Source organism: Aotus nancymaae, unplaced genomic scaffold, assembly GCF_030222135.1.
Source record: "Aotus nancymaae isolate 86718 unplaced genomic scaffold, 86718_ANA_hifiasm-v0.15.2.pri h1tg000089l, whole genome shotgun sequence".
Taxonomy (NCBI): domain Eukaryota; kingdom Metazoa; phylum Chordata; class Mammalia; order Primates; family Aotidae; genus Aotus; species Aotus nancymaae.
Window position 1 is genome coordinate 9,751,273 of NW_026988504.1, and position 15,629 is coordinate 9,766,901.

General features: G+C 49.3%; 1 protein-coding gene across 1 annotated transcript; it reads left to right on the forward strand.

Moving 5' to 3' along the window:
• Nucleotides 1–229: 229 nt before the first annotated feature.
• Nucleotides 230–15,608, forward strand: CPSF4L (cleavage and polyadenylation specific factor 4 like). Its single transcript, XM_064369376.1, is given in 7 exon segments — nucleotides 230–332; nucleotides 747–793; nucleotide 838; nucleotides 3,743–3,895; nucleotides 9,150–9,245; nucleotides 10,740–10,809; nucleotides 15,452–15,608. Coding segments are annotated over 7 exon segments (531 nt in total). The 3' UTR covers nucleotides 15,513–15,608.
• Nucleotides 15,609–15,629: the final 21 nt, after the last annotated feature.

Genomic DNA, 15,629 nt, shown 5'->3' on the forward strand with positions numbered 1-15,629 from the left:
GCAAGGGGCCCTGGGGCGTCTGCCCCTGCACCGGCTGGGCGCGCTGAGGCAGCTGGGTCCCACTTCTGTACAGCCCGGGCTGGAGAGTCGCCTGCCGTCACCTGGCCACTGGCACCCCAGGTGAAGGGGGAGGCTTTGGATGCTGGCCCCTTAAGGGCCTTTGATGAGCTATATAGGGCCCACCTGCCTGGGCTCTGGAAGCTTCTGCAGCCCTAGCAGGAGATGGAAGATGGAAGAGGTCATTGCGGGGCTGGAGCGGTTCATCTTCGCCTTCTAGAAGGATGTCGAGACGCAGAAGGGCACTAGGCTCCTGCCTTTCCAGGGCATGGACAGTGAGGGAGGACGGGGCCCCTGTCCCTCCCCCACCCTCTCTACAGGCCTCTCTGCTCAGCTCCCTGATGCGACAGCCCCTTCTCTGTCTTTCTTTCCTGTGGCTTCAGGGGAACCCATTTTCCAGGCTGAGAAAGAGGCACAGAGAGACGGTGAATTAAGGGAGCCACACTGGCTCCCTGAGCTCCTGGGCCAGCCTTAAGCCCCTCTAGCTCCTCTGTTTGAGAGTTGGGGGGTTTAAGGGTTGAGGTCTGCTGGCTGGCTCTGCAGGTGAATGTCCACAGGGCCCAGATTTGGGGGCCCACAGGCCGGAGCCTGGGGAGGTCCAGGTGGGACATGCCCATAGGAGGTGGCGGCTCCCCGACAGCTGCCACCTCTGGGAAAGCTACCTTCTTTGTTCCCTCTGCTTCGTCCAGAGTCGGGCTCAGCTGTGTGTGACTTCCATAAAGGGCTCTGGAGAAAGGTGAGTTAGCAGGCAGGCCTGGGCCCCGGGCCAGGTGAGGGGAGGGTCTGTCTGAGCTACACCTAGCAGGGGCTCTGCCCGGCCTGGGATAAGCTGTCGAATTTGCACCTAGGGAGGGGAAATTGGGAAGGGAAATTGGGGATGGAGCGGAATTTTGTTTGTTTATTTTTAGACGGAGTCTCGCTGTGTCGTCCAGGCTGGAGTGCAGTGGCGCCATCTCAGCTCACTGCAACCTCCACCTCCCAGGTTCAAGTGATTCTCCTGCCTCAGCCTCCCGAGTTGCTGGAACTACAGGCACCTGCCACCGTACTCAAGTAATTATTGTATTTTTAGTAGAGATGGGGTTTCGCCATGTTGGCCAGGCTGGTCTCAAACTCCTCACCTCAGGTGATCCACCTGCCTGGGCCTCCCAAAGTGCTGGGATTACAGGTGTGAGCCACCACACCCAGCTGTGGAGCAGAATTTTAGACTTACAGGTAGACAGAAGACAAGTGTGTGGGCCCAGCGAGCAGCCTGCCCGTCCCCCAAGATTTCCAGCCTCTGCAGCGGTCTTCGAAGTTCGCAGCAGGGTCACCAGGCTGCCTAGACAGGCGCGTTTCCTTCCTTCTTCCTTGCTGGGGTCGGGGTGCGTCTGAGCTCTGGCCTGAGAATTCCCAGGAGGCCCCAGCCTCTTGATGTTTTTCTTGTTTTGCTCCCAGCTAGAGGGGAGGCACCCTTCTCCCCAGGGCCTATGCTCTGACTCAGTTTGGAAACTGGTCAATTTTCCCATCCATTCTGTATGCCCTGAGGTAGCGCTGGCCACCATCTTTGAAATGCTACCAAAAAGCATCCTCCACTTCTCTCCTGCCCTGGTTTTGAGTCAATACCCTCTTCCTAGACACAGCTATTCTGGAAGGCCTGACTCAAATACAAGGGTTTTCAACTTTTCTATTTATTTATTGATTTAGAGGCAGAGTGTTGCACTGTTGCCCGGGCTGGAGTGCAGTGACGCAATCTCAGTTCACTGCAACCTCCCCCTCCTGGGTTCAAGCGATTCTCTTGCCTCAGCCTCCTTGGCTGTTGCTGGGATTACAGGCGCCCACCACCATGCCTGGCTGTATTTTTAGTAGAGATGGAGTTTCACCATGTTAGCCAGACTGGTCTCAAACTTCTGACCTCGTGATTCACCCACGTGGGCCTCCAAAGCACTGGGATTACAGGCATGGGTCACTGCATTCGGCCTTGGGTTTTCAGCTTTTCTTCTGGCTCGTGGACCGCGTAGAGGCTCTTCCCACAGAAATACACAATTGCCAAAAAACCTGCCTTCCAATTTTAGGGTTTCCTAGTCCTCCTGCCGCTTGCCTATACATTTAGGTTAAGAAATCTCGCTGGTGTAAGAGTTTAGGACATGCTTTGTGCTCCAAATAATTCTGTGCCTGGAAGCCTGGAAGCTCCTTGTGCACGCACCCAGGAGCCCGCAGGCTCAAATGTGGGCTGAGGGACGTCTCCTCAGTTCAGCCTATCCAGTCTCTAGAGCAGTGTTTCCTAGTGACACCCTCTTGCAAAGAAAGCAAGCTGTTATGGTGGAGGGCTGGAACCAAACAAGTCCATGGCCGGGGTGGAGGGTAGGGCTAATTAAAAAGAGCACCTTGGCCGGGCGAGTTGGCTCACACCTGTAATCCCAGCACTTTCGTGAGGCAGAGGCTGGAGGATGGCTCAAGACCAGCCTGGGCAACATAGTAAGATCCTGTTTCTACAAAACATAAAAATGTAATAATTAAAAAAAAAAAAAGGAAAGTATGTCAGAGAACTGGCCAGGCATGAGGCTGGTCCTGCTTAGAAACTCAGAAACTGCCAGCCTGGGCAATGTGGCAAAACCCCGTCTCTTCAGAAAATTCAAAAATTAGCTCAGTGTGGTGGTGCATGCCTGCAGTCCCAGCTACTGGGGAGCCTGAGATGGGAGAACTGCTTGAGTCCAGGAGGTCGAGGCTACAGTGCGCCATGATTGTGCCACTGTACTCCAGCCTGGCCAACAAAGTAAGATACTGTCTCAAAAAAAGCAAGAAACTTAGGAACTGGGTGTCCTTCCTGCCAATAGCAATGCAGGCTTGAGTGAAGATGATAAATCAGTTATATGTAACATTTCCCTGGAAGATTCCTTGTAAATCGTTACAAAGTTGGCTCTTGTACAACCCTGTTAGGTCTCTGGAATCAGGAAGCGTAACATTTGGTGTTTTTAAAGATGGGAATTCAGCAGGCCCTTAATGAGCACTTACTATGTGCCAGGGGCTGGACTGAGTGTGGGGATTCCGAGCTGGAAAGCCCAGCCCTGCTCCCTGGCAGGATGAGAGGGGGTCTTAGGCTGTGTGGGAATGAAAAGGAGGCAGCTGTTCTGAGCCCAGGTGCTTCCCCAGGAGAAGGGCATGGCACACCAGGCAGAAGGGAAGGATGGGCAAAGGTGTGGTAGTGGGAACAGCTGTGCATTAAGAAGAGCTTGCTCTGGCCAGGCATGGTGGCTCACGCCTGTAATCCCAGCACTTTGGAAAGCCGAGGCGGATGGATCACCTGAGATCAGGAGTTTGAGACCAGCCTGGCCAACATGGTGAAACCCCGTCTCTACTAAAAATACAAAAATTAGCTGGGTGTGGTGGTGCATGCCTGTAATCCCAGCTACTTGGGAGGCTGAGGCAGGAGAATCACTTGAATCCAGGAGGTGGAGGTTGCAGTGAACCCAGGCCGTGCACTGCACTCCAGCCTGCGCAACAGAGCGAGACTCTGTCTCAAAAAGAAGAGCTTGCCCTTCATGCTGCCTCGGCCCCCAGTTCTAGCCCCTACAGGGTCCAGGTGAAGGGATAAGGGGAGAGCCACTGGGGACTGAGTCAGGTACCCTCCTGGGGAATCCCCTGGAGGGCTGAGCCGGGCTGGGCTGTGGATGAGGGGCCTCCCAGCCGGGTGCTTTGGCGTCTCCAGGGAAATTCTGCCCCTTCCAGCACGACCGAGGGGAGAAGACGGTGGTGTGTAAGCACTGGCTCCAGGGGCTGTGCAAGAAGGGTGACCCCTGCAAGTTCCTGCACCAGTGTGACCTCACCAGGATGCCCGAGTGCTGCTTCTACTCCGCCTTCGGTAAGGCTCTTCCTGGCTCAGCCTCTCACCCTGGAGGGTGGCAGTGTGGGCTGTGAGATGGGAAGAAGGTTTCTGGAGGAGAGGGCACACAGAGGAGGCCAGACATGTCCCTGAAGGCCAGATAGACCTGTCTGAGGCTCAGGTGCCTGTTCTCCAAACCCCTAAACAAGCAGAAGTGCACCACGCAGTCCCTGCCCTTTACTGCCCCACCAGGTTCAAGGTGCGTACCAGTTACCCCTGAAAGCGAAGAGGGGATTGTTTCTCTCCCCAGTCCTGGCTCATCACACACCCACCCCAACTATTTAGAAAGTCTCAGATGAACTATCTCTCAGGCCTGGGCTAGAACTTCCTTAACATCAGGCCTTCAGAGCCACATTCACGATGCCTGCTGTGCCCCCAAAGCCCCTGCGGCGCTGTCTGCTTTTCCAACTGTCTTGCTGTTTTAACTTTCTTTAGAAGAAACTTTGCATTGTTTCCACAAACGGAGAACTAGCGTCACTTGTTGGAAATCAAAGGTAACTGTAAACATAAAACCATGAGGTTCAGAAGTCCAGCTCCTAAAATCATCTTGTGTGGTCAAGCCCAGACCAGCGTCTTGCCTCCGTCTGGCTTCAAGGTGTCCTTTGTCCTTTTATTTATTTATTTGAGACAGGATGTTGCTCTGTCCCCCAGGCTGGAGTGCAGTGGCATGATCTAGACTCACTGCAACCTCCACCTCCCCAGTTCAAGTGACTCCTGCTTCAGCCTCCCAGGTAGCTGAGATTACAGGTACCCACCACCATGCCCGGCTAATTTTTGTGTTTTTAGTAGAGATGGGGTTTCGCCATGTTGGGCAGGCTGGCCTTGAACTCCTGACCTCAGGTGATCCACCCGCCTCGGCCTCCCAAAGTGCTGGAATTACGGGCGTGAGCCACCGCATCTGGCCTCCTTTGTCCTTTTAATCAAGGGGCTATTGATGGGGCAGCTGAAACCACTTTCCCCCTTAAGAAAGGAATCTGTGAATCTCATCTTTCACAATACAGTTCTACAGCTCAGAGCTTTCAGAGCTGGAAGGAGCCTTATGGATTATCCAGTCCAGTGGTTTTGGAACTGTATTCCGAAAAGAGTGACCTGCAAGAAGACGGCTGGCAGAATCCCCTGGACGCCCCTGACTCAGGAGGCTTGGCTTCCAAATGCAGCTGGAGCCAGCTTCAGGCCCCCTCCAGCAGCTGTTCCTCGTTAGTGCCAATGGGCGGGTCCTGGGTACCTGAGAAGGGGGCCAGTCAGAGGCCCTCCCGGGCTCATAGTCCATTTCCTGCCTGCTCCTGGGAGCTGCCCCCATGTCTCCCCTGAAGGGACAATGTTGATCCAAGCTCCCCTTGGCCACTGCCTAATATTCTGTGACTTTATTTATAAAATGCCACCTATTTAGTAATTCCCTCAGTAGCCCTGGGTTTTTGTTTGGGGATCAGATGCTCCTGGGCATGGATACAGGAACAGAACCAGGCACCCTTCGGCCCCCAAGTAACTCCAGTGAGTAGGGGACAGACTTGTAAGCCCGTGGTTACAAGATGTAACCCACAGTCTTACAGTAAATGAATACATATGTCTTTTGAATATCAAAGTGACGACCGCTCTAACTGGAATCAGCATGTTGTTGGGGAGGTGTGGGAGTGGGAGTCACTGGAAGGGCCTGGTGTCCGGGGTCGCTGATAGGCTGACCGAAGGCTGTGGTGCTGCTGCCACCTGCTGGCCAGGTCAGGAATGCAGAGACGTGCACCCCTCAGAATGGCAACCAGTGTAGATGACATCCTGTTCTCTCCATCAGTCAAATGCCGGTCAGCACCACCTAGGCGGTTATGTCACTTTGATTCATTAGAAAGCTCAAGCCCAGAGTCAGCACTCTGCCCAGTGCTGTACACTGATGATGAGCAAATGAATCTTTCATGAAGGTGAGGAGGCTGAATGAAATGGATGTGGCATTTCCCTCTCTCTGAGCCCTGGCGTTGTCCTCTGTGAAAGAATGGTGGTTTTAAACTCTTAGGAATCAGGGGTACCCTCCTCCAACTCCTCCTCCTCCTCCTTCATCTTCTTCTTTTTTTGAGACAGCTTTGTCACTCAGGCTGGTGTGCAGTGGCACAATCTCTAGCTCACTGCAACCTCTGCCTCCTGGGTTCAAGCGATTCTCCCACCTCAGCCTCCCAAATAGATGGGATTACAGGCATGTGCCACCACACCTAATTTTTATATTTTTAGTAGAGATGGGGTTTCAACATGTTGGCCAAGCTAGTCTCAAACTCCTGACTGCAGGTGATCCTGAGGATCACCCACTTCAGCCTTCCAAAGCAGGAATTACAGGCATGAGCCACTGTGCCTGGCCTGGGGGTACTCTCCTTTAGGTGAAAGCTTTTTTTTTCTTTTTTTTTAGAAAAAAGAAAAAGAAAAAAAAGGAAGATAGAAAAAAAAAGAATGAAGGAGAGGAAGAAAAAGGAAGAGAAAGAGGGAGAGAGAACGGGAATATTGCTTTATTGCCCAGGCTAGAATGCAGTCTAGAAATGGGTATTGAAAACCTCTTTTATGCCAATAATTGTGCTTAACAATGGAGACAGGACGGAATAAGGGAAGAAAATAACAAACAAGCAGCCAACCAATATTTCATTTAAACCTATGAAATGCTATGCAATTAGTGAGGAGTGATTTACTTCCAATTATGTAGTCACTTTTGGAATAGGTGTGATATGGTACTGATAAGAATGTGTGTTTTGTGCATTTGAAGTGGAGAGTTCTATAAATATTAAGTTTACTTGTTCTGGGTCTGAGTTCAAGTCCTGGATATGCTTGTTAATCTTCTGTCTCGTTGATCTGTCTAATATTGACAATGTGATGTTACAGTCTCCCACTATTATTGTGTGGGAGTCTAAGTCTCTTTATAAGTCATTAAGAACTTGTCTTATGTATCTGGGTGCTCCTGTATTGGGTGCGTATATATTTAGGATCGTTAGCTCTTGTTGCATTGATCCTTTTACCATTATGTAATGTCCTTCTTTGCCTCTTTTGATCTTTGTACTTTAAAGTCTATTTTATCAGAGGCGAGAATTGCAACTCCTGCTTTTTATTTATTTATTTATTTTTGCTCTCTGGTTGGTTGGTAAATCTTCCTCCATCCCTTTGTTTTAAGTCTTTGTGTATCGTTGCATGTGAGATGGGTCTGGATGCAGCACACCAATGGGTTTTGACTTTTTATCCAATTTGCCTGTCTGTATCTTGATTGGGGGATGTAGTCGATTTAAATTTAGGAATAATAATAATATATGTGAGTTTAATACTGCCATTTGATGCTAGCTGGCTGTTTTGCCCATTAGTTGATGTAAATTCTTCATTATGTTGATGCTCTTTTTGGTGTATTTTTGGAAAGACTGATACTGGTTGTTCCTTTGTATGTGTAGTGCTTCTTTCAGAAGCTCTTGTAAAGCAGGCCTGGTGGTGGTGAAATCTCTAAGTACTTGCTTGCAAAAGATTTTATTTTTCCTTCACTTGTGAAGCTTAGTTTGGCTGGATATGAAATTCTGGGTTGCAAGTTCTTTTCTTTAAGGATGTTGAATATTGACCCCTACTCTTTTCTGGCTTGTAGGGTTTCTGCTGAGAGATCTGCTGTAACTCTGATAGGCTTCCCTTTGTGGGTAACCTGACCTTTCTCTCTGGCTGCCCTTAGTATTTTCTCCTTCATTTCAACCCTAATAAATCTGGCAACTATGTGCCTTGGGGTTGGTCTTCTTGAGGAATATCTTTGTGGTGTTCTCTGTATTACCTGGATTGAATATTGTCCTGCCTTACTAGGTTGGGAAAGTTTTCCTGAATAATCTCCTGAAGAGTATTTTCCAACTTGGATTCATTCTCTTCGTCACATTCAGTTACACCTATCAAACGTAGATTAGGTCTTTTCACATAGTCCCATATTTCTTGGAGACTTTGCTCATTCCTTTTTATCCTTTTTTCTCTAATCTTGTCTTCTCATTTTTTTTCATTAAGTTGGTCTTCAACCTCTGATAGCCTTTCTTCTGCTTGATCAATTCGACTGTTAAAACTTGTGCATACTTCGTGAAGTTCTGAACTAGGTGAAACCTTGCTCTGCAGAGGCCCAGCGTATAAAATAGATCTGCTTGGAGCAATTTGAAAGTCAGTGGAATAGACACTATGATACTCCTTCAGCTCTGAAAAGCACTAGTTGTAGACATTAAGGAGGATGAAGCTGGAAAGATTCATGAATTCTTCAACTTGAAGGAAGTGAAAGTGGGTTGAATCTTCCCCCGTGCTTCCTTCAGAGGTTTCTTCCTAAGAGAAATCTAAGAGGGCTCTTAAAATGACACCTGAATAACCTGGGCCTGCAGGGCTCCTTGTAGGATATACAGTAAGCCTGAGCCTTGGTCTAATCCACAGACAGATGACAGTGCAGGCTTAGTATAACTGCAGGCGCCCACTCTGCGGAGTGTTTCTTTTCATCCCTGTGCCCAAGTGAGCAGTGCTCTGCTTTTCCTGGCATTTCCACCAAGGGGAACAGCTTCCCTAGGCTCTGGAGGCAGCATGGGTTTTGTAGCAGAGACGAAGAACTTCAGTTCCAGTGACATGGAAATATCCCCACTTAACGGCGCAGGTCTTCTCAGCTCTCCTTGTTCCTGCCAGCTTCTGACTGCCTTCAGTTCCAGTGCTTGCTTCTCCATCTGGGGTCCTGCCTCCACTCTTACTCTTCCAGAGGTGTATATTGAGACCATGCTCTGCTTAGCAAATAGGACTGCGATCCACCTTTTTTTTTTTTTTTTTGGACGGAGTCTCACTCTGTCACCCAGGCTGGAATGCAGGGAGTGATTTTAGCTCACTGCAACCTCTGCCTCCCGGGTTCGAGCAATTCTCTGCGTCAGCCTCCTAAGTAGCTTGGATTACAGGCACCCACCACCATGCCTGGCTAATTTTTGTAGTTTTAGTGGAGACGGGTTTTCACCATCTTAGCCAGGCTGGTCTTGAACTTCTGACCTTGTGATTCACCCACCTCAGCCTCCCAAAGTGCTGGGATTACAGACGTGAGCCACTGTGCCCAGCCCCACCTTTTTTAGACTGCAGGAAGGATTAGACATACCTTGCCACCTTAAAAAAGCTGGTGACTCCCAGAAGAAAAGCCAGTGTCTTCTGTTTCTATGAGGAGCAAGGTCAATCTGATTTGGAGACACCGAAATTGACCACAAAGAGAAACTGCTTCTACAGAGAGTGTTGGGATTTTCAGGTGACTGCAGCAGCAACGAGTGTCCCTTCCTCCATGTGAAGTCAGCTCTCATGTCCTGGGACTGTCCTTGGTATGACCAAGTTTTCTGCAAGGACGGTGAGGCCTCGAAAGCCAGGGAGCACTAGGGGTTGTGGTGATCAGGGTGGGGGCTCCCAGCAGGGAGGGACCGTTTTCCTGATGAGGCTGTGCCTCATTGAAACCCCGCCAGAAGGCCTTTCTGTAGTTCTCAAGCTCTGCTATGACACACAAAACACAGCCTGGTGTGGGGGCACAACAGGCTTCTTGGGGGCAGGTTGACTTGGGTTCAAATCCTACCTTCATCACGTATCGGCTGCATGCCCTTCTCCAAGTCATTCAGCCACAGGAAGCTCTTGACACAGGACGAGGCCCACAGGAGACACTCGGTTCATATGTGCTCTTCTTCATTCCACCTACCCACCTGGGGGGTCCTGAGTGTTGCTTAAGCACGTTCTTCCTACCTTTCCCATTGCTGCCAGACAAATTTCAGAGGCAGCTCCCCCCAGCAGGGTTCCCATGCCCTAAGCAACGAGGCTTCTCCCTCTCCTGTCTCTTCAGATAGGGTGTTTCTTTTTCTTGCCTTTTTTTTTTTTTTTTGAGACGGAGTATTGCTCTGTTTACCAGGCTGGAGTGCAGTGGTGCGGTCTTGCCTCACTGCAACCTCCACTTCCTGGGTTCAAGTGATTCTCCTGTCTCAGCCTCCCGAGTAACTGGGATTACAGTCACCCTCCATCATGCCCAGCTAATTTTTGTATTTTTAGTAGCGACGGGTTTTCACCATGTTGGCCAGGCTTGTCTCAAATTCCTGACCTTTTGGTCTGCCCACCTCAACCTCCCAGTGTTGGGATTATAGGCGTGAGCCTCTGCGCCCAGCCTCAGATAGGCTTTTCTTACTGAGTTCTTAGTGCTGCTGGTTTTAGGGGTCTGGGCGGGGGTAAGAGCTGCTGAGAGGATCAGCAGGATTCTGGGGTTAGCTTTTTCTTTTCTTTCTGTCACCCAGGCTGGAGTGCAGTGATGCGATCTTGGCTCACTGCAAGCTCCACCTCCCAGGTTCAAGCAATTCTTCTGCCTTGGCCTCCCAAGTAGCTGGGATTACAGGTGTGTGCGACCATGCCCAGCTGATTTTTGTATTTTTAGTAGAGACAGGGTCTTGCCACGTTGCCCAGGCTAGTCTCAAACTCCTGGGCTGAAGTTATCCACCCACCTTGGCCTCCCAAAGTGCTGGGATTACAGGTGTGAGCCACCGCACCCAACCAGGTTAACTTTTTCTCAGATAAATAAAAGGCAGCAAAGTACGGTTCATAGCCACACAAGTCCTCCAGGACACAGCATGTCTGTGACACTCCGACTGTGTTTCAGGACTTGCCAGCTGACACCTGCTCCGGCACATTCCAAGGTTCCCTTTCCCCATCCCAGTCTCATGGCTAGACGTGGGTGCTTAAGGATGGGAAGATTTATGCACCCTTACGAAGCCCCTGTGATCATCCACACCCTTCCCAGGGAGCTTTTTCATGCGTGCTTTCCCCTCTTGCTGAGGCAGATCCTTCTCGTCACTTTCTCTTTGCCCAGCAGGTCCTCTGTGTAAATACCACCATGTCCCCGTTGGGTTTTGCCCAAAGGGACCCAAGTGCCAATTTGCTCAGTAAGTATGATCCCTCAGTTACCAACTCCCACCAGAGTGCTGGGCCTGGCCTTCTGGTTCTAGATCTTCCATCCTTTGCTGGTCCACGGTGGAAAATGAAGCATCTGGCAAGCATCCACCCCAGTATTTGCCTGGCACTGCTGCCTGACCCTGGTGATCTCAGAACTCTAACCCATCCTTTTTTTAAATTTTTTTTTGAGATGGAGTTTCACTCTTGTTACCCAGGCTGGAGTGCAATGGCATGATATTGGCTCACCACAACCTCCGCCTCCCGGGTTCAAGCGATTCTCAGGCTTCCTGAGCAGCTGGGATTACAGGCATGTGCCACCATGCCCGGCTAATTTTGTATTTATAGTAGAGACAGGGTTTCTCCATATTGGTCAGGCTGGTATCAAACTCCCGACCTCAGGTGATCCGCCCACCTTGGCTTCCCAAAGTGTTGGGATTACAGGCCTGAGCCACCTTGCCCAGCCAAACCCATCGTCTTAATGTGTAGTCATGCTGGGGATGGGTGTCGATCTTTTCACAAACGGTTCTGGCAGTAAGAGTAGAAACACGTAACGCCCATTTCTCCCCAGTCCTCCGTCATTCTCCCTCGCGCTCTGGCTAGGGGAGGGCGCCTTCCCTACAGGGTTCTGAAATATGAAATCTGCAGCAGGCTGGCGCAGAGCATGTTAATGAGCAGAAGATGGGAAGGCGAGAGCTGGGCTGTAATCATCCCTCTCTCTCCACTTCCCTTCGTCCCAAGATGAATCTTTTATTCAACCCGAGTTACACAAAGGTGAGTGCAGGCAGGCACATCGCCGTGCCTCCTCCCTTTATCCCCACTCCTTTCTGCTCCCCAGGGAAGCTCACCAGCAGCACCGCATGGCTCCCAGTGAACCCTCACTCTCCTTTGAAAGGCATGTCATCATGCATGCCGGGCACATATATGTGACTGTTCCTCCCAGACTCCTCTCCAACCTCTAGAATCTCTGCTGTGGGTAGGGTAGGACTTCTCTGTTGAGGAGCCAGAGGCTTTCCATCTGCTAGCTGGTTTCTGGAATCAGGGCTGGCCCTGATCAAGAACTGTGCCCAGTCTCTATGGAGACACACACTCCCTGTGGACACCAAGTGTTGATAACACCAACCCCCTACGTCAGGGGTTGGGAAACTACAGTCTGTGGGCCAAGTCCAACCCACTGCCTGTCTTTGTACAGGTGAGGGGCTAAGAATGATTTTTAAAAAGTGGGAGGAAAATCCAAATATTTTGTGTCATGTGAAATTAATTCCAGTGCTCGTAAAGGGTTTTGTTGGAACACAGCCATAGCTGTTTCGGCGTTTACAATGGCAGAGTCTCGTGGCTGCAACAGAAACTCAATATCCTGCAGAGTATAAAATATGTTCTGTTTGGTGTTCTATAGAAAAAGCTTGCTGACTCCTGGTCTAGATGGCTGAATGTCGGAGACCCGTTTAACTGTGACAGAGGCCAGACAACGCCAACACTGGGGCAGCCACTGAGCTCTGGGGCCGCTGATGGGAGGGTGATGGCCTGCGAGGAAGGCAGTCCCTGATGGTTCCGAGGGGGCCTTTGAAAGGGTGGGAGGCCATCTGTGGGACTGCAGGAAAATGACAAGCCCATTTCTAACTTTCATTGAAAGGTATGCTTTTGGCACTTAAAACTGTAACTAAAGGCATCTTGAACCCTGGTTTCTCACTTGGCCACGCCCCAGCCCTCTGTGAAGTCACTGTCTACACAGAGGGACCATCGTTGTTTCCTCACGACTTCACTTTATCCGCAGCTTGTCAACCGGCCCCACATTCAGCACCTCCCATTTCTGCTGTGGAAGCTTGCAAGCCCCTATCCCTGAGAGTACCTCTTTTTCTGCCTGGGGATCAGGGGTCAAGGGCAGGGCCGGTGTCACAGGGTGGGTGAAGGAGCCCCACAGGGCTGGGTTAGTGCTTGGCTGAGAGCTGGGAGGGCAAGGAGTAATCAGGGAGCTGGAGAATGACTCCTTTACTGCAGGAGAAATTAGGAGAGAATGGGAGGATAGTGTAAGCCAAACCTCATAACGCAATGTCTCAGCCACCCCATCCCGTGGGCATCTCCTGCCGGACGAGACTGTTCCTTTAAAAGGAATAGTCATTTCCCGCTTTGTTGCCTACTATTTCTCTTCAGTTACTTGTATATAACGTCCTTAAGATTCTTTTTTGGCAGGAGGGCGGAGTATGGTTAAGGGAGAGAAGGTTGCATCTGGTTCTTTTTTCTGCTATCTTCTGGTTTACCAGGAAGAAAGAAAAATCATGTTTGGTGATACCTTCTCATAACTTCTAAACTGTCCTGAGCTTTGCAGTCGCCATTCTGCAAGAGAATAGTTTTATCGGGATGACAGGTAAGAAAGGCAGAACCCTTGACTTTCCTGTACAGTTGCTTTTATGTGCCTTTCAAAGCCGAGCCTTGCTCTCTGGGGTTGTGATGCTGGGCTTGGATGCCTGAAATAAGCTAAGCTTCACTAATGAGCAGAATCCACTCAATTCCTCAGAAAGGTGGTCAACCATCTCCTATGGTTCCCTAGACAGGTTTTCTCTCGAAATCTGAATTTACAAAGTCATGCCATTCACTTTTTCTGTTTTCGTGTCAAAGACCAGGCCATTATGCCAGTAAGTGCAGTAAGACTCAACTGGTAGAGGACTTAATGAAAACTAACCTATGACCAGGTGAAGATGCTCAATGGTCTTACTATGGGATTCTGTTTCCCATGAGGTGAACAAGTAGCTTGTGGCATGTAGGTTTCTTTCTTTTTTATCCTGTAAGTGAACGAGCTACTAAAAATACAACAGGATTGGAGGCAGATTGGCAGGAACGAGTTATCCATAAAACGAGAGCAAAATGTACATAAAACCAAAAGCTCGAGTCTGTGGGAAATCCACGATCATTATACTTTGCTCAGCTCCTAGAGACAGTTCCAGGTTGCACGTGGCAGTTCCTCTGCATATGGCCTCAGCTGCTGCTATCAACTGGCAATTAAATCAAATGGTTTTCTTTAGCATGACAGCTGCTTCCCTGTATGGCTTACTTTAAGAATATATTCTGTGCCTTATGTGTGGAGTATTATGGGGCAGTAGATGGTACAAAAATAGGCTTATCCTGGGGAGGTAAGGTAGTGATGTGGAATGTTTAACAGTATGTTTTAACGCCATCATGAAAGGCAAACACCAAGGCAACTTAATCCACTGGGAAACGGGGGTGGCAGCTGTGCTGAGCCTTTTGGAGAAATGGAGAGGAGCAATGTGATGTGTGAAGAAGAACTGGTCCCCCAACTTGGTAAAGAAACAGGTGCCTGGCCAGCCTGGAGCTGGAGTCCACAGTCAGGGCCATCTAAAAGAATATAGCCTAGGAGGCCGGTTTTGGGGGGTTTAATGCCAGTTCAAACCAACGGGGACTGCTGTGTGATGAACAGCAGAGCCATGTTGGCAAATTACTCAACCTCCTCAAGCCCATTTTCTTTTTGGAAAATGAGCAGGATAGCACCTATGTCATAGGCCTGTTTGAAACTAAAAGGTTCTTTATGCATGTAAAGAACCTTGCATGGCACTGGGCAAAAAGCAAGCACCCAGATGTTGGCTGATGTGTCTGTGGACTGCAGTAGGGTTTCTCCTCAAGTTTGGAATTTGCATGTAGTATGACAGCACGTATTACAAGCTTTAAAACAGCTGCTATCAGTAAGTTCCTACCATCACAGACGATGCTGGAATTAACATATGTATGACTTCTAATCTTACCAAATGTATGCAAAGTAGGAATAATTATCCCCAAATTACAGTCCAAAGGAGGCTCCAGTAAACTGGATAACTTAACCAGGGACACTCCTATCCATTTCGCAGGCTCTAGAATAGGCAAATGATCAGCTCAGGGGAGTATTTCTTATATTTTACAAATATTTTTATTATGAAGAGTGGTGGTAATAGGTAATACTAGGTAGGTTCCCCATAAAGTATAAATGAGTCTGTTGATAATAAAACAAAATGATTTTTAATAGCTAATTTTAATGTGTATTAGAAAAACTACACGTTCCCAGATAAACTCAGTCTTTCAGATACTATTATTCAGGATTAAACTAGGCAGCCTCAATGTTAATCCACTTACACAGACCACGTGTGAGTTACAGCTGGAGTGTTCAGGCATGCCCGTGAGTATTTCCAGCTTTTAAGAACGGAACCAGCCGGGCGCGGTGGCTCACGCCTGTAATCCCAGCACTTTGGGAGGCCGAGGCGGGTGGATCACGAGGTCAAGAGATCGAGACCATCCTGGTCAACATGGTGAAACCGCGTCTCTACTAAAAATACAAAAAATTAGCTGGGCACGGTGGCACGCACCTGTAATCCCAGCTACTCAGGAGGCTGAGGCAGGAGAATTGCCTGAACCCAGGAGGCGGAGGTTGCGGTGAGCCAAGATTGCGCCATTGAACTCCAGCCTGGGTAACAAGAGCGAAACTCCGTCTCAAAAAAAAAAAAAAAAAAGAACAAAAAGAATGGAACCTTCAACTATGTCTTAAGCATGGAGGAGACTAGGTATCGCCACGCCTCTTCTGTGTGATGGATGGGAAGGTGAATATGGATTACACGTGCGGATTCTCATGCTGCATTTTTATACACCTTGTAGGAAGTTGTGGGAACTCAAGCTGCTGCCTGGAAGCAAGATTGAAGCATTGCTTCTTACCTAGGGGGCTCTCACCAATGCCATGGACAGGACAAAACATGAACTTTACCCCATCCTCACACAGCATGATATTAACAGACAGAACTTCTAAGGCTGTTTAAAATGGTAAAAATGGTAAGTC